At 42.8% G+C, this 17,500-nt stretch overlaps 1 protein-coding gene across 1 annotated transcript in view; it reads right to left on the bottom strand.

The window, feature by feature from the left end:
- Positions 1–3,100: 3,100 nt before the first annotated feature.
- si:ch211-1e14.1 (UPF0606 protein KIAA1549) overlaps positions 3,101–17,500 on the bottom strand; it is a 24,202-nt gene continuing 9,802 nt past the window's right edge. The window contains exons 10-19 of the mRNA XM_030790623.1: positions 13,761–13,966; positions 11,856–11,992; positions 10,127–10,332; positions 9,398–9,627; positions 8,782–8,926; positions 7,768–8,082; positions 5,119–5,171; positions 4,366–4,514; positions 3,698–3,844; positions 3,101–3,318 (exon numbers count right to left, since the gene is read on the bottom strand). Coding sequence (XP_030646483.1) covers positions 3,101–3,318; positions 3,698–3,844; positions 4,366–4,514; positions 5,119–5,171; positions 7,768–8,082; positions 8,782–8,926; positions 9,398–9,627; positions 10,127–10,332; positions 11,856–11,992; positions 13,761–13,966 — 1,806 coding nt within the window. The remainder of the gene's footprint in view (positions 3,319–3,697; positions 3,845–4,365; positions 4,515–5,118; positions 5,172–7,767; positions 8,083–8,781; positions 8,927–9,397; positions 9,628–10,126; positions 10,333–11,855; positions 11,993–13,760; positions 13,967–17,500) is intronic.

Genomic DNA, 17,500 nt, shown 5'->3' on the forward strand with positions numbered 1-17,500 from the left:
ATTTCTGAGTGCATCGCACATCATGGTGCAACATCATTCTGCATTAATGTGAAATACAATAACGTGTACTGGCTCTGTCCCAACTGACTATTGCATAACCTCTCTAATGAATAATATAATGTAGGGAATTTTAACATCAGGCATGTGCCACCAACCAATTTATGAACAGCCCTGAGCAATAACTGTGCACATTCTATTAATAGATGACATATTCCCATTAAAGCCTCACGGGGAGTGAACCAAAACAGTACACACGTTCCATGGGGTGTGTACCCTGTGATCTTTCTCACGAACCCCCGTAAATATGCAAACAGAACACACGTGTGTCACTTCCCAAACCGGTTTGTCAACTTTCACTGCGTATTTGGAGATGGAAGAGGAAATTATCTTAATATGAAATGAAGGCTGACAGCAATTCCAAAATATGAAATAAAGTTGTCCATAGAAAGTATGACTGGGTTCATGAAGACTATAGCTTATTAAAAGAAAACAACAGTGTGTAATATTGTGATATGCTGGCACACACCTATGAACAGTAGCATATTGAACATTGAAGTGACAAGATGCATTAAGTGGTATTGTACATAATAACAGTTGAGTAAAGATTATGCCATGATTTGTACCATGCTGTGTTAATATGACATACAACGTTAGTTGGTCTACTGAAAATTTCATTTCCAGTTTTCACTTAATCAGTTTTAACTAAGCCATCAATAAACTCAAACCTCAATAAGCAAACAAACAAACAAATGAAAAAAGTCAAGGGGATCTAATACCAGTCTACACTCTTTGACTTTTCCTGCTAGCAGAGGTCAAGTGTGAATTTGCAACACGCTGGACTACATCTAAATGTCACATATGGGAGCACTAGTGTGTGCTTCCACATATTAGTATGTAGGTTGAGAGCCACAGACAATTAGACATTGCCCCCTGCTGGTGAATTCTTTTAGTTCACATCCGAAAAAAACAAAAACAAAAAAAAACTGTGTTTTGTTACTGTTGTTCACCAGCGGGCATTTACCACCTGAGACACTCTCATTTTGTGCTATTCTGAGCAAAATTACTTCAAGAATCCATTTCAGTCAATGCAAGGTCGACACAGTGGTTTTTTCCCTTTTTTTTTAATTGTTAATTAAATAAAGAATTCACAGAATCTTAACTACAGGTCAAGGGAATTCCCTTAAAAAAAATTAATTTAACAAAACATTCATGGAAAAAAAAAATCATTTAGGTGTATAAAGAGGAGCAGAAAACATGAGGCAAAGTTTAAGAAAAGACATGTCCAAAAGCAACAGAGTTCTTCCCCTTAGAACCCTGATACATTTTATGTACTGCAATTCGGCCAAGGATAAAGTTTTCAGTCGACCTGAACACTGAGAGCGTACAGGGTTTGGGGAAACTGCAAACAAAAGTTGAATACATTTGAATACATGAAGTATAAGAAATCCATTTCATCAGCTGAACGTCACCGAATGAATTCAATACTCCCGTTTACAGCAAAACGAATGCTGTATTTAATTAACACACCGGTGTTCTCAAAAACAGAGAACCAAATCGAAGATTCTGTAACAGTTGAAGGTAGAATTTATACAAAAAAACCCCATAACAACAATAACAACAAGAAGGACAACAACAAAAAGAAACCTGTCCCCCTAACTTCACCAGAATGCAATTTAATAACTGAATTATTTTAAAATGCAGCAAAATGACCACAAGCGACGTTAAGTTCTGTGGCCGACTCAACACCGATGTCACTTTGGCTCTTTATCCGAGCTAATGACTTTTATAATTAACAGGTTTTTAATACCTTTGGTTTGGTACCATTATGCTACACATTTGCTTTTGTGGAGGATCTCATTTCAACTGCAGGTAAACATATTTTGCTTCTGTTGTGCTGCAGGTAAAACAACAAACAAGGTGTATGCTAGTACAGGGAAAAAAGTCTGAATGACTACTTAACACAGCTCTACTGGGACTTAACGTGTGCTCAGTGCTACAGTCTGGGGGTCACTTGATTAAAAACAGAAAGTAGGATAAAAGGTTCACCCCTAAATGTAATATGAACTCACTGCATTGATAAGCTATCTTAAGTGTGACAATTTTCTGCTTTTCTAAGTAACCAAGTATTTACTTTTGAATAAATAATGCATTAATAATTATATCATATTATATTTAATCAATCATTACACACGTATCCTTGCTGTTTTTAACTGAATGACCGCAGTTTATTTTATAATTAACGACGTCGTGTTGACAGTCCTCTAATATGACCTTTGCTATCGATAGAGACGAGACAGTTTCCCTTCCACTAGAGGGCAGTGTGAGGTTTGTGTCCGAACTGCTACAGTTAAGAAAAAAGCACCACAGGCAGACAGGGAAAAATCAAAACAGACCACACAGTGTTTTAAATTTAGCACACAGGAGCCTAAAACAATATCCTTCATGGGGTGTTTTGACAAAGAAAAAGGTCATGAAGAACAGTACTTTAACTCCTGATGCTGGTGAAGTGTAACCACAGTGAAAACATGGTAAATACGATTCAGATTTAAAGGCAGCAAGGGAAAAAAAAAAACCTCTTTATTGCAAAAGTCAAACCAAAATAATGGTTACAAAAAAAATACACACACACTGCCTTAAATAAAAAAAACAAAAAAAAACAGGTCCACAGAGAGTATGTGGTGGCCACGTTTGAGCTGAAATCTAGACTGGGTTAACACACATACAGCAGTTCCATTATATTCCTCTGGAGTCTCCGTGGTAACCGTGACACTCTATACGTAGCAGGTCAATGTCAGTGTAAGTCAGTTTAAAGATGTAAAAACCAGTCAGTAGAGCGGTGAGTCATAGAAACGTGGCAAAAAAAAAAAAAGAAAATAGGGAAGCCGTTAAATACTGACACACGTTGTGCTGTTTCTGTTTGAATGCAGTGCATCTGTGAGTACACTTTAGCTCAGTTCCTCTACTTCATCACAGGACCAGTTACACCTCGCTGGGGGAGAGGGAGTTAGCGCAGCGACTTTGTTCACCGCTCCACCAATCAAAGGGACTTCCATGGGAAGCACAGTGGTATGGAGCTTGGGGCAGAGTACAGAGCCTGGTCTCAGCTGTGGTAGCCAGACACCGACGCCTGTTTTTGGGAGAGGCGCATCAGCTCCTCCCGGATGGCTTTGATGAGCGAGGCGGAGGAGTGGTTGGGAGGAGAAGTCTCTTCGGGAGGAGCCGACAGAGGGTAACCCAGGCCGATAGAGTCGAGGTGGGCAGGAGGCGCAGATGGCTCCTTTAACCCTGTCCTTGGAGTCTGAAACACAAAACGACACGCTGTCAAAATGAGGAGAGAGACTCCGCTGGAAAAATTAGGCGAGGACAAAAAGAGACAGAGAGAGAGAAAAAGAGAGAGACTGAGGGCAGAGAGGAGAAAGAGCAGGAGAGAGAGAGAGAGAGAGAGAGAGAGAGAGAGAGAGAGATAGCAGGGAGGTGTTTGCACAAAAAAAAAAACGAGAAAACGGAGCAAAAAAGAAACAAATTCTGTGCCACTCTGAAAAAGCAATGCCAGTACAGGACTAAAAGAAAGCATTTATAGCCATATCAAGTGACAGAATGGATTGCTTTCCTCCAGCAGGAGGCAGCAGAGAGCTGAACAGAGGTAAAGTCGTGTGTAAGGCTATATGGGTTAGTGCAGTTGGAAGCTGTGTTTAACTCACAGTGTCTCTGCTGAGAACAGGTCTGGAATATTCTTCTTCGTTATACGGACTCCAGTTATAACCACTTGGCTGCCTGCCATCAGACTGGTGACCACTTGCACGACCTGTCAAACCCAACTGAGTCAGGTGATGGAACTGATTACCTGTATGGATACAAACACAGACACAGAGCAAGGGGGGGAGGGGGCAAGGGAGAGAGAAAGAGAAAACCTTTAACCTGTAATAGTATATCATACATACTCCATTAGTTTTTGGTCTTAAGGTCTAAGTGCTCTTACTCATGCAGTGGAGTGTCCATTTGCACCAGTCTGACTCACACAGAATGACACCAGAGCTCTTTAAGAATTCATTTGAAGAGGACTCTCTCAGGCTTTCAGTTTAGAGTAAATGAAGACTCAAATTGTTTTATATAGAATGTCTCTTTATAGCCTTCATTTACTGGCACGACAAGTTGCATAACACCATAAGTTTTTGGTTTTTTTTTTAATCTCCTGGTACCCTGGTAAATGTTACATTTTTGCCAACAGGGGAAAAAATACTAACAATACATTTTAGTAAAAGTCTATAAAGTAGCTATGCATTTTTTCACCCGTTCATTTGTTTTGTCAGTAATGCGCTGTCACTTTACATGGTGTATTGTGATGCCAGTCACTACAGACCATACCTGCGGCGCCCCCTACAGGTCGTGGCCTGGCAGAAGAAGGCAGTTCGTCATTGTAGGCAGTCCTGCCAGCATAAAGGCCATCAGAATGTAGCTGCTCTCCCCCAGCAACTGCATCTCCAGCAGGGATGTAGCCAGAGCCCACACCCTGCCTAAAATCACAACACACATACATCACACCACAGACATTAACAGCAATGCCACATGAACAATAAGTATGTGTGTGCCAGAGTATGTGTGTGCGTGTGTGAGAGAGAGAGGGAGAGAGAGAGAGAGGGTTCAGGCTGAAGCTTTATCTATATAAACAGTGTGAGGGAGATGAGCTATTATCAATATAAAGTATTTGTAGGAAAAGATTAAGGATGATTGATCAAAACAGACGGTAATCTAGTGTGTATATACCTTGTATCATGTGCAAGTGCCAGTCAGAACAATTGTGTGTGTGTGTGTGTGTGTGTCTGTGTTATTGTATGTTTTGGCATGTGTCTATGGTAACTGAAGCTTTGTTTTCGTAACGTGCATCTTCAGGCAAGTGTCTGGTAATGGCCGGTCAGACTCAAACCGCTCTAACACTGAAATAAAAATGAGCCGTCCGTGTTTTATTAATGAGCAGTCTTGGACTCGCCGCGGATGGACTGCCTCCCGGGGCAAGTTCAGGAGGAGAGGTAGAGGGGGAAGGGAGGGGACAGAGATATAAACCAAAAAAAGAGATGATAAAAAAAGGATGCTATGACTTCACACTGTTCAGTTACTGACCTGTGTAGCACGTTTTGTACTGATGGAGGAGTTAGGCCTATGTCTGTGTATCTCTGTGAAACAAAGAGACAGACATATAAAGTGTTAGGATAAACACACATACACACACACACACACACACTCAAAAACAACAGCACAGCTTCTAAGACTGCACATTTAAGATGCCACATTTAATAAAACGGCAACTCTTATGATGACACAAAATGTCCTTCTTCCATAACCCCTTTTGACAACCAAATCTAGAACAGACAGCTGCGTTTTGAAATTCTATACAGAGCGATTCGTAGTGTCACAATCCCTTCTGCTTATATGAAAACTATGCATTATTCAAGACATGTAGCTTTTTTTTTTTTCTCTGGCAGCTATAGGCAGAGGGGTTGAACATACTGTTTCATTTGGAGGTTTTCTGTGTTTCTGAAGCTGACCTTTCAGGGCACATCACTGCACCGAAGCAGAAAAATACAGCACACATCCTCATCGGTCCTTTCCAGGAAAGCACTCGGGGTCTTTCGCACACACCCCCCCCCACACCCCCACCCCCTTGCCTCTGAGGGGCTTTCACTCCTCTCGTATGCATTACAGAGTGCTGATTAAGTTTACTTAGTCTTTACTAATTCAGTTCAAACTGGCTAAACATCACATACCAAGATATTACTAATTTATGGGTTTTTTTTGGGGTTTTTTTTTCAAATGAAAGTGGTTGAAAATGTTTTTGTGAGAAATGCTGATTACATTTTTTTTTCGGGGGGGGGGGGGGGGGGGGGGGGGTTGCGATCTAACACATATGTTGCCTTAAACAACCTTTGCCCGCCCTTCAAAGAAAAGATACGTCCTAAATAGCGACGCGGTTCCATTCAAATGGAGAACGGGCTGAATACTCTATTCATCTTTGAGTGTTTGGACCACGTATTCCCAGCGCTTGGAAAGTCCCAAAAGCATCATCCATTCACGGGATTCAAACAGCGTTACAGTGCTTTCGTCATTCCTCCACGGTTCCCCCTCACATCAAAACACAGGCCTAACACAATCAAAGACCTAATCAAATCAGAGCGCCTCTCCTGTGATCATAAATCCACTTCGCTAATTACATTAGCCACACACGTTACATTATTGCTGTTTTTTGCGCCGCCGACAGGTCCGTGCAAACCCGCGGTCGGTCTAACTGCGAGGAGGGCACACGCAGGGCAGCCGTCCCCTCCTGGCAAAGAAACGTAATCGCTCTCTCCTTTCATTTCCCTCTTTAATCAGAGGAATGTGGAGGAGATGAATTTCCTTTTAGAGAGGGGATAGTAATGAATACCCCCCCCCCCCAAGGCTGGTGCAGTGAGACCTATTCTGATTGGCTAAGGAATGCTCACAGCTGACTCTGGATCAGTCCTTACAATAAGACACTAATAGGGTTTGTGCTTGGTTGATCTCAGGCAAGTTTCTGAGAAAGGGCTGTAGATTAAGTGTGCAGTAGAGAATATGTGTGTGTGTGTGTGTGTGTGTGGGTGTGTGTGTGTGTTTTCTGTTTGACTTGTAGGACTACAGCCTGAAGAGCCCGTCTGGATTGAGAGGTTAAGGCTGGTTAGGAGAAATCCAGGGCTCTGAGGTCAGGGGTCATGTAGGGGTGACATATGGAGACATCCTTAAGTGATTAGAGAGTGAGCTCAGGCTCTAGGCTCAATGGGCCATGACGTGCTTAACCACACATCATGCAAACATGAACATGCAGTGTACTGTGAAAAACAAACTATACAGTATAGCCTGTATCTATAATTTATAATGATTGCCCATGTGTTTATGTCAAGTACTGGTAATGGTGTGACAGGAGAATAACATGGAACATACGTGCTGTCTGTCATTTTCAGCCCGTTTTAGCGATAAAATGCACACAAGCGAGGCCATACATTCAACTCTTCACAATTTCTATAAAATATTCTCTTTACAAATCTACATCATTAAGCAGATCACATGAAAGACCATGTAGGAAGATTATGACTGTACTAGTAATGTATCAAATTCTACTGAAAACTGACAATCACACTGAGCAAAAAAAGAGAGAGGAAAGAAAAGAAATATGAATGAGATATTACTGTGCTTAATATGTTGTCTGTTACTGCAGAACACAGATACAGCATTAAATATCACAACTGCTCCCACATGTCAGTCAATAAATCCACTCTGGGACTAATCCACTCTGGGATTCACTAATGCTCATCGCTACAGTGATGCTATTGATTTGACTACTCATAACCCTCTGAATGTGTCTGTTTATCACATTTTATCACTGTTTTATCGCATTTTATCGTGGTTTATCACATTTCGTCACTGTTTCTTTTCTGTGTATTCTGAAACATTCAGACTCACATGACTTCATACAACTCATGTCTGTCGATGCCTCAAGTATCACGGATAACTGTGATGAAGTCAGTTAAAACACAGCACAAAATAACAACGATTTGAATGTCTTCGAAATCCACCAACATTGCGACATTACGCGACATTTTACACTGGACTTTTTCTGGGGAACGAACACTGCATTTATCTGTACCTTTTTGGTTGTTAAAATGTTCTAAACACAACATTGAAAGTTCCTGTAATCTAAACCTAAATCTAATCTAATTCTTCATTCCTATAGGGGGCACGAAGATAAGGGACCCTTACCGCAGAGAGGGGACTATGTGCTAGGTACTGGCCCCAGGGCCGGGGGCCACGCGACGGGGGGCTGGAACCCAGAGGTCCTGCACTAACCCCAGGAAGGGTGATGCCTGCAGTGTTGCTATGCGAGGTGGGAGAGACAAGGGCAAAGGCATCGTCCAGTAGAGAGTGCATCTGCTGCCTGGCCTCCTCTATAGACGGCTGGGGAGGCAGATAGGGGGGTGGGGGTGGAGGGTGTCCTGGAGGAGGGGAACCTGGCCCCAGAAACACATCGTCGGTCGGGGATGGGCTCCTAGGATCCGGGCCCTGGTCTGGGTCCGACTGCGGAAACAAACAATGAGGAGAGTCAAGCTATTGTTAGGTGTGGAAAAATGAATGAATGTAAGCAGCCCTGATGTAAGACATTAATAGCATGACTGTGAATGTGACACAGAATTTGGCAGACTTGCGACCTATTGATGGGAACAAATCTTTTGAATTTCAGCCGAACCCTTTTCAACAACCCTTCTCATTTCAACAGAGAATGTCATGTGTGACAGAGGGGGAGACAGAGAGAGAAAGAAAGAAAGGGAGAGAGAGACAGTGAGAGAGGGAAAGAGTGAGAGAGAGAGAGAGAGAGAGAGAGAGAGAAAACCTGAGATGGAGGGGGAGAGAGAGAGAGAGAGAAAACGTGAGATGGAGGGGGAGAGAGAGAGAGAGATGGAGAGAGAGAGAGAGCGAGGGAGAGAGAGAAAGTGAGATAGACAGAGACAGAGAGAGAAATGGAGAGAGAGAGAGGGAGAGAGAAAGTGAGATAGAGAGAGAGAGACAGAGAGAAAGTGAGATAGAGAGAGAGAGAGAGAAATGGAGAGAGAGGGAGGGAGAGAGAAAGTGAGATAGAGAGAGAGAGAGAGAGAAAGTGAGATAGAGAGAGAGAGAGAGAGAGAGAGGGAGAGAGAGAGGGAGAGAGAGAGAGAGAGAGAGAGAGAGGGAGACAGGGGGTGGGGTGGAGGAGGGGATTCGGTGAAATAGGACACCTACTACATATGCTATGTTATTAACTCCTGGATATTTTTTATATGTTCCGTCGCTCTCGGCGGAGATGAGTCGGTCTCTGTCTGCATCTGTCACTGCTCCGTTCATATGCTGTCTCTTCCTCTGTTTGGGTGAACGTTTTCCTCTGCCACTGACACACAGAGAATATACACAGACACTCATACAGCGCAGGAGAAAAAAAAAAACAAAAACAGGCCAACGAGAACAAATAAACCTGAATATCTGCTCTCACGCAAAACAACATTTTGCTGAGATTAAAGTTTACTGCACTGTTTGTGCTGGACTTCCAAGGCAAGGAATTTAGTCTCAAAGAAATTAGAACAATTTGACCTAAAACATCCGATTTGCATTTGCTTTCGTGAACAGTTGAGTGATATTTGTACGCCCATTAAAAATGTCCCCAAATAAAACTTGGATTATCTACTTAAAGTCGTCTAAGTATATGCACCCTACAGAGCAGGTATAAAACCTTATTTTAAACAGAGAGAATAAAACTTAAGTCAACTAAACATCACTGAATCCATTAACATCAAAAGAACCCTTGATCCCTGAATCCTACACATCCACTCGGTCTAAGTGAAGTCACTATGGAAACACTAACCTTTTCTTTAGCTCACTGTACAGAGAAGACATATTCACGTCCGGATCCAGAATCTTATCGATCTGCATCTGAGCCTTCTGGTAGATGTGGTCCTGTTCTTTGGTATCGCCCAGTCCGTTGACCAGGTCGTCCATGGCGGGGAAGTCGTAGTGGCCTTTCCTCTTGGCCCGAAGGCGGATCTTGTTCCGGTGGTGCTCTATCTCAGACTTATGTCTCAGAGCAACCTGAATCTGTAACGGGGAAAAAAAAAAAAAAAACATCAGTCAGTGTAGCTCCTGGAACAACATCTGAGATTCTAAACATCTGGTAGATTTGGCTGGCACGCCAGGCATCAGGCCGCGATTCTAGGAAGGGCAGCTCACACGCCTAAAATCGATTGACAGCGGTCAGCACGGATTGTTCGGCGCAAAAGAAGAGACTCGCGTCGAACACGTGTAAAACTATTTGACCTCCGATCTGATCAGGCAGCAGTGGAAACTATCTTTTGTTTTTTTCACTTCAGAAAGAGCAAAGTGTACCAGATACTGAGAGACAGTGCAAAAGTCACCATCTGTTTAGTTTATTCTCTTCAAAGACGATGGACCGTAAAAGTTGGCTAGGACGACCAAAACTAACCGAAGATAAGTGAGGCAAACTTTTATCAACAAAACCTCTAAACTTCACCGCTTTGAGCCAGAGCGTCAAATCTTGTTTAGATGACTGATGATGGATGTGGTACAGTGACGTTACCTCCTTGTTAAGCTTGGCGTTTTCAGCCATTCTGTGGTTGGCGGTTGGGCTGGGCAGTGGAAGAGCTGGCATAGGTTGCATGGCGATGAGCTGAATCTTACTGGAAAAACGTTTGGGTCCGTCCGCGGGGCGGGACATCCGATCTACGTGCTCAAAGATGGCAGCAGAAGATAGCTGCTCGTCCACACCATTCAAAGGTAAAGGGCCTGCACAGAGCACAAGCAAATGCCATTTTAGACACAGGGAGGGACATGGCCAACGAAATAAGTGTGTCTGTAATACAGGGTATTTACAGACAAGCACTAGTAAATCTGAACATCAATGTCATACCCATCTGTCACCATCAGGGGGCAGTGTGCATTGTAACACAAACACAGAGTCTACAGTACCTTGGATTATATGTGAGTCTTTTCATTGTTGTAGAATAACCATCACTGAACAACTGCATTTTTGGATATGGTAAACTACAGTTAAAGGTAATAACTGAATGCCCACTATAGCCAATCTAAAAATATTTAAAGTGCTTTAAATGAAACCCGTATTAGATTCACAATAGTATGTTTGAAATGAGTGAGAAAGGTATAGAAACTAGAGGCTGCTGCAAGGTTTGATGTTATTTAAAAAAAAAACAAAAAAAAAAAACACCAGCACTAAACATTGAGGATGTGATTTTAGAAAACAAGCTTCATCAACAACCACAGGGGAGACAGAGAGGCACACAGAGACTGCTGTTTAGGCTACATCAGCCCTGCCTGAAACAGACAGGAGACATCCCCAGACGTTTTGGTCTTCCCTGAGTGCCACAACAGACAAAAGTAAAAAAAGGATATAAAAGAGCGGTTGGGAAAATAAAGACTTGAAAACAAAGACCGTTATAATTAAAGTTTATATAACCAAAGTCTAAACATGACAAATGTTCTTTTATCATAAGCGGTGCTTTGTTTTCACTGCACAGAGTCAAGCATGGGTGTAAGAAGACGGGAGGGAGGACGGGAGAGGGTGGATGACAGAGAGACAGGGAGAGGAAGAGAGAAGGGAGAAGAACGGGGGGGAAAAGAGAGACAGGGATGATGTATTCGGAGGTGAAATTCCAGTGTTGATAAGAGTCATTTCTTGGCCAGTTTCAGCACAGCCTATTTAGTCTGCTGGATGAGCTAGGCAGGCGTCGGGGTGAGCCGCTGCCACGGGCAGTGTGTTTGACACGCAGGAGTAAAGAGCACACGCACGCACACACGCACACACACAAAGGCCATTCTTCACCATTCAGGCAGGATTAATGAGCACTGGCAGACTGGAAAGGGGACTAGTACAGATAGAGAGAGAGAGAGAGAGAGAGAGAGAGCAGAGTCTAAACTCATCTTCTGCAGGCCCACAATAAAAACAAATTTAGGAAAAAAAAGTTCACAGCACATTTATCCTTATTCTTCCCCTCATCTCTCTCCCTCTCTCTCTCCCTCTCTCTCTCTCTTTCTCTCTCTCCCTCCCTCTCTCTCTCTCTCTCTCTCTCTCCCTCTCTCTCTCTCTCTCTCTCTCATCAATATCATGTCAGTTTCCTCTTTTGAACATGGCTTTTTGCTGTCCAACCAGTCAGTCACTGCATCTATCTCATCTATACATTTCCTTTCCTCTTTCCGGATGGACCAAACCCTCTGTGGCTATTGTTAACAGTGCACAGTGTAATTCTTCTCCTCGCGTTTGGCTGGCATGGGAATTTGAGCTATAAACTTGCCATTTAATCCATTAATGGCCATCTTGCGTGGTTGCTTGGTGTCACTGGACAAGCCGGCCTGTCTCAGGTTCTCTTCAGGTGAGTCTCTTTCGCTGGACGGGTCACTGGCCACTGAGCCACCATCTGATGGAGAAATCCTGCAACAGCAGCCGACATCATTTCATAAAAAGCCTTAAATTCACTTTGACACTCTCCAAAATTTGCACTTAGTCATTTCACAGATGCTTTTGTCATTTCTGTCCAAAGCGACTTAGAAAGAGCATAGCAAGTATGCCTAAATCAACACATCTCGGCATGCAGATGGTAGCGCCAAGAACAACTCTAAGGACCATGTATGATTTTAGTGCTTTATTTAGTCCAAGGATCTATTTTGTTTTAAGAGACACAAAAAAAATGAGGTTAGTGGTTAAGATGTGAGAAAGATTTGAAAGAAGTGAGTTTCTGCCTGTCATAGCAGATGGAGAGAGGCTACTTGTTCCACCACTGTGGAGAAGATTCAGGACTGAGACCTCAACCTCAGCCCTGTAGTTACTGCTGGGCTTCTTACTGAATCAGTCTGGGGCGGGCACCTGGTGGGTTTATGGTTTGACCGCAGATCAGACGTACAAAAGTGTGGATCCACCGGTCACTCTGAAGGCCAGTGTGAGTTGTGATGCTTGAAAAATACTACTGACTTACATATTTATAGAAGATTGAGTTTCAAGGATGGGATTCTGATGCTCACGAGACAGAGTGCTTCATCATCTAGCATAGCAAGAGCCACAGATGAATCCATAATTAACATATTTCCCAGCATTCCCTCATCCATTCTAAAACAGCTGCTACATTATCTCAGCTTTGTCTTTAATCTCTGGAAATTCTCATTACCACAAAATTAAAGCTTCATTCAACTTTAACGAAGGATGTCTACAGAGATGTTATACGATGAACTCAATCCACTCCTGTTACCATTTCGGAGTGCTCACTCGGTCATAATTTGATGTTTGACTGACAGTAAGGCATCACTTAAAGATCCATTATAACAACACTACTGATGCTGCTAGGAATGCATAAGCCATTAGCCATTAGCTTCAGGCTATTTCAGTGTAAAGTGGTCTTAGCAGGTGAGCAGTCCAACCCCTTAACATATCAGTACTCATTATGTTACTTAGTCCTCAGTGGTCAGACGCCTTAACATGAGCAGCGGTGCTTGAGTGACCTTAGCCTAGCCAAAATTGTAATCTCTTTGTCATAGCTGAGGTAGTGAAGGATTTCTCCACTAGTGATGAAGCAATTAACTCTAAAATGTGTCTTCAGCACTGCAATGATTCAACTGCACTTGACAAACAGTGGAAAAGACATATGACACCAGACATGTTTGTGGATATAACAGGATCAGTGTGGTATTTTAGGATCCTGCCTCATGCTATTAGTGTATTACATTAACTATTGATTTGAGGGCCGAGAGATGGGAGACCCCATAAAAAGCATTTTATTGATCAACAGTACCCTCACTTGATTGGATTTCTGTGACCTAAATCAATTGGTACATGTTTTTTTATATATATATATTGCTGCTAGACCTCTCTAATTGCAAAAGCAGGACAGAGAGAAAGTAGCACAGGTTACAGTGAAAAAAACAATACTTAATGGACTACTCTGAGACAAATGAAAAACAACAACAACAAAAACACAGGTATTGGACTATGTATTGTGGTTTGCATGTTGAAAGGTCACTTGGTATAATACTGACTATGATGGGTTTGGATAATTCAAATTGCATGAGGCTTATGTTCTCACAAAGAGGGACAAATTCAATCACACTTTTCCCGTCAAAAACCATGATCTGACCCACTAATGTATTGTAAATGTAAACGTAAACATAGATGTTAATGCCAAAGCCTGGTCAGGCACACCCCGACTCACCGTCCTTTTCTTCGGCCGTTACGAGACGTTTTGGTGGAGGAGCCCTTGGATTTCGGTGTGGGTACCTCTCCGTTGTCAGATGGGCTCAGCTCCTTAGGAGGCACTGGGAGAGGTGCGGGCTCCTGGATCACCATGAGGTCATCCTTACTGTGTTGGCCTAAGTGCAGCTTTGCAAAGTCAAAGCCCTTCACACTGGGAGCCTGGAGCTGGGGAGATCACACCAGAGGAGTCATTCATTAAGGGAGCACAGGTGAGAGACAGAGGAGGAAATTTCGTCAGGATGGATAACAAACGTTGAAGGGACAAAATAAGGTGTATGGGACTATGAATAACAAAAATCAACTGAATTCTCAACTACTCTTTCCTTAAAGGATGACATCTACTAATACACAGACAGGAGCAGACAGCACCTCAGTTTAGCCGCTAAAGAAAAAAAAATTGAGAGTGAGAAAAGGGGGGGGGCACGTTTGAAAGAGCGGACGTGTAGACGGACAAATGGAGGGATAACAGAAAGAGAGGTAAAGTGAATACTGTGAAGAAGGATTAATAGCCAGGGGGGGAAAAGCATGATGAATACTAGAAGACCACAGCAATTTGGTCTCTGCGTAACGCCTGGAGGCTGGAGCGTTCAGATACACAGACAGTAATGAATAAACTGGATGGGGGATGAAAGTGGGTTAATCGCTGCCCTGTCAGTTATACAGCAAGAGATCAAATGAGCGAAACATGCCGAGTAATGCACTTTCATGTCCACAGGCGCTCTCTCTCTCTCTCTCCCCCTCTCTCTCTTTCTCTCTCTCCCTCTCTCTCTCTCCCTCTCTCGCTCTCTCTCTCTCTCTCTCCCTCTCTCTCTTTCTCTCTCTCCCTCTCTCTCTCTCCCTCTCTCTCTCTCTCTCTCTCTCTCTCTCCTTCTCAGCACTGGTGTAGAATGCAATATGAAAAAGGGCACTAAGTATCCAGGTCAGCAGCATTCTCAAGTCTCGTTAAACACAGATATACACTTTCGGCTGCTGTAATGGCTTTACTTTTTTTTTTTTTTTTCACCGAACTGGGTTGAATCGCAGGTTTTCCTCACTCGTACTCAGACTGTGTGGAGGAGTGGCATAAAAACAAAACTGACAGAAAAAGATCACAGAATCAGCTCTGGCAATAATAACTGTGTTGTGATAGTCTGAGGAGCCAGCACACTGATTTTTTTTTTTTTTTTTTTTTTGCAAAGCAAAGCTGGAACAAGGAGAAGCGCCTGTCTTTTAATTGCTAATCCACCATTGTCTACTGGGAGGTCTCTCTCTCTCTCGACCCCCCCCACCCCCTCTCTCTTTATCACTCCCTTTCTTTCTCACTCTCTTTTGAACATAATCGAATCTCTCTTGAAAGAAGACAGAAAACAAAAACAAAATACAATCCAGCTAATCAATGCGCTGATGCTGGTCTACTCCAAGTGTCTACTAAAGCGACTGTGAAACACAAAGGGAATAACTAGACTGTAATATAGCTGATAATGTGGTTAAACCAATGACTGGGTGTGGGAGTGAACACACATCCATGTACATTCACACAAACACGCTGAGTTTTCTACAGTCGGTCGCTTCCAAAGGGGAGAACACTGCTACTGACCACATTAACCACAGAGAAGGATGACCGAAGTTTGGGGACCGTTTCTATACTACATCACTACCACACTCCATTTGGTACCTCCTTCTTCGGTGTCTTTAACTTCTTCTTTGCTTTCTTTTTTTCTTCCTCTTCCTCCTCCTCTTCCTCCTCCTCCTCTTCTTCTTCCTCTTCTTCCTCTTCCTGAACGCTTTCTTCTTTCTTTTGAATTTTTGCTGGAATAACCGGTTTCTGATTTGGAAGTAGAATATGAGGTGGACACTGAAATGTGTGTTCGTAAGGTTTTTTTTTGTTCTTGCCTTCAGCCCTTGACATCTACGTCCACAAGAACACTGCTGTCACATCTCTGTGAGACTCTAACATCTCTGCCGTTGATACATTCTGTGTGTTAGTTGTCTAAACACTGTGTTCTAACCCTATAGTTCAGTTACGGTTCTCTAAAGGCTACCATAACTGACTAGAAGACCAAGGGTGTGGAGCAAAAGGGAGGAACTGCAAATGAACATGAACCAAAATTAAGTTGTCATATCAATCTGGTATCAAGTGTTTCTGGGAGAAGAATTATTCCACCAGCGTTTTAATGACATGAGATCATACCGATATACTTGCATAGCCCAAACAAGGCTTGGAACGGGTAGGGTGGTTGGGGTCTACACACTACACACGCCAAGGAATGGTTTGGGCTTTTGGGGTCTACACATTACAGACTCATAGGATCGGCTTGGGTTTTCTGATGTCTAAACACGTCACACTCCTAATATATTCTGTCCACATCTAACCTTTTCCTCCTCTATTCTCCCCTTTTCTTCCTCTTCTTCCTCCTCCTCTTCTTCTTCTTCTTCCTCTTCTTCTTCTTCTTCCTCTTCTTCCTCCTCCTCTTCCTCATCTTCTTCCTCTTCTTCCTCACTGCTTTCTGATAACTTTCTGCTCTTTACAGGGGTCATAGGTCTTTGAACTGAAGGGATTGATTTCTGTAAAGAGGCAGTGGACTGAAGGGGGAATGGAACGAGAAATGGAGAGAAGTTCAGAGATGGATGACTGAATCAAACAGAAAGGAAAAAAGAGAGGGTTGCACCTGAGAGAGTTGGTCCACATACTCATTTCAGGATGAGAGCGTGAAGGGAGATACAGTTGGATCAATAAGGTTTGTGAACGTAGAAGAGGACAGATCAATGATGGGCGTAGATTAATGACTGTGATTAGAGAGGTCATTAAGCCAAAGTTCTCACATTTAAATGGATTCATTAGACTCACAGGTCTAACATGACGTCAGAAAATCGGTCTCCGAGTCACTCAATTAAATATAACATTTAAATTTACACATTACGCTGACGTTACTAATCAGAGGAACTTATATATAGATTTTAAAATCCCAGAGGTCCCTCGTCCATGGAGCGATGGAGCGGTTAAGCGCCTCGTTAAAGAGCAGGCTGTCAGAGAGCTATGAGTGCAGAGTCCTCCACCATCTCTTTTATTTCACGTTCAAGAATCAAGGACACAGCTCTCCTTTAGTTCTAAACCCCTCCCACAGAAACCTTCTCTGATCCAGTATCAAGGACAGGCCTTCAACACGAAACGAGTGTGTGTAAATCAGCAAAGTGTGTTAAAATCAGAAAGCTCCGACAGAAGAGACACACTCCGGCAGCAGGGACACACAAACACACACACACACACACACACCAAACGAGTCTGAAACCTTAAGGTCGGGCACAGAAATAAAAATAACTTCACATCCCATGACCTTGTGACCCTAATATGACTTTTAGAGATGAGATAAACCAAAGGCAGACACAGAGGAGAGACAAACAGGAACCAGCAAACTGATAATCGCTATCTCTCCGTTTAATAAGAGGACTGGCCAGAGATGACGGACAGATGACAGTAAAAACAAAGTAAGATAAAGTCTCATGGAGGGGAAAACACAACTGATAAAGCAGGTTCCCAGACACTGTGAGAATTCAGCTCTATCATTTTTTTTTTTTTGGCCTTGCTGCTGTGAGAAAATGATTATCTGTGGTTTATAACCACAGTATGTCTGATAAAGAAACAACTGTTTTTGGTGAAAATGGGTTCTTATTTTAAAGTCAGGAAGATTGTTGTTGTCAATAAGCATGAGAAGAACGACA

This window comes from Chanos chanos, chromosome 13 (assembly GCF_902362185.1).
Source record: "Chanos chanos chromosome 13, fChaCha1.1, whole genome shotgun sequence".
Lineage (NCBI taxonomy): Eukaryota > Metazoa > Chordata > Actinopteri > Gonorynchiformes > Chanidae > Chanos > Chanos chanos.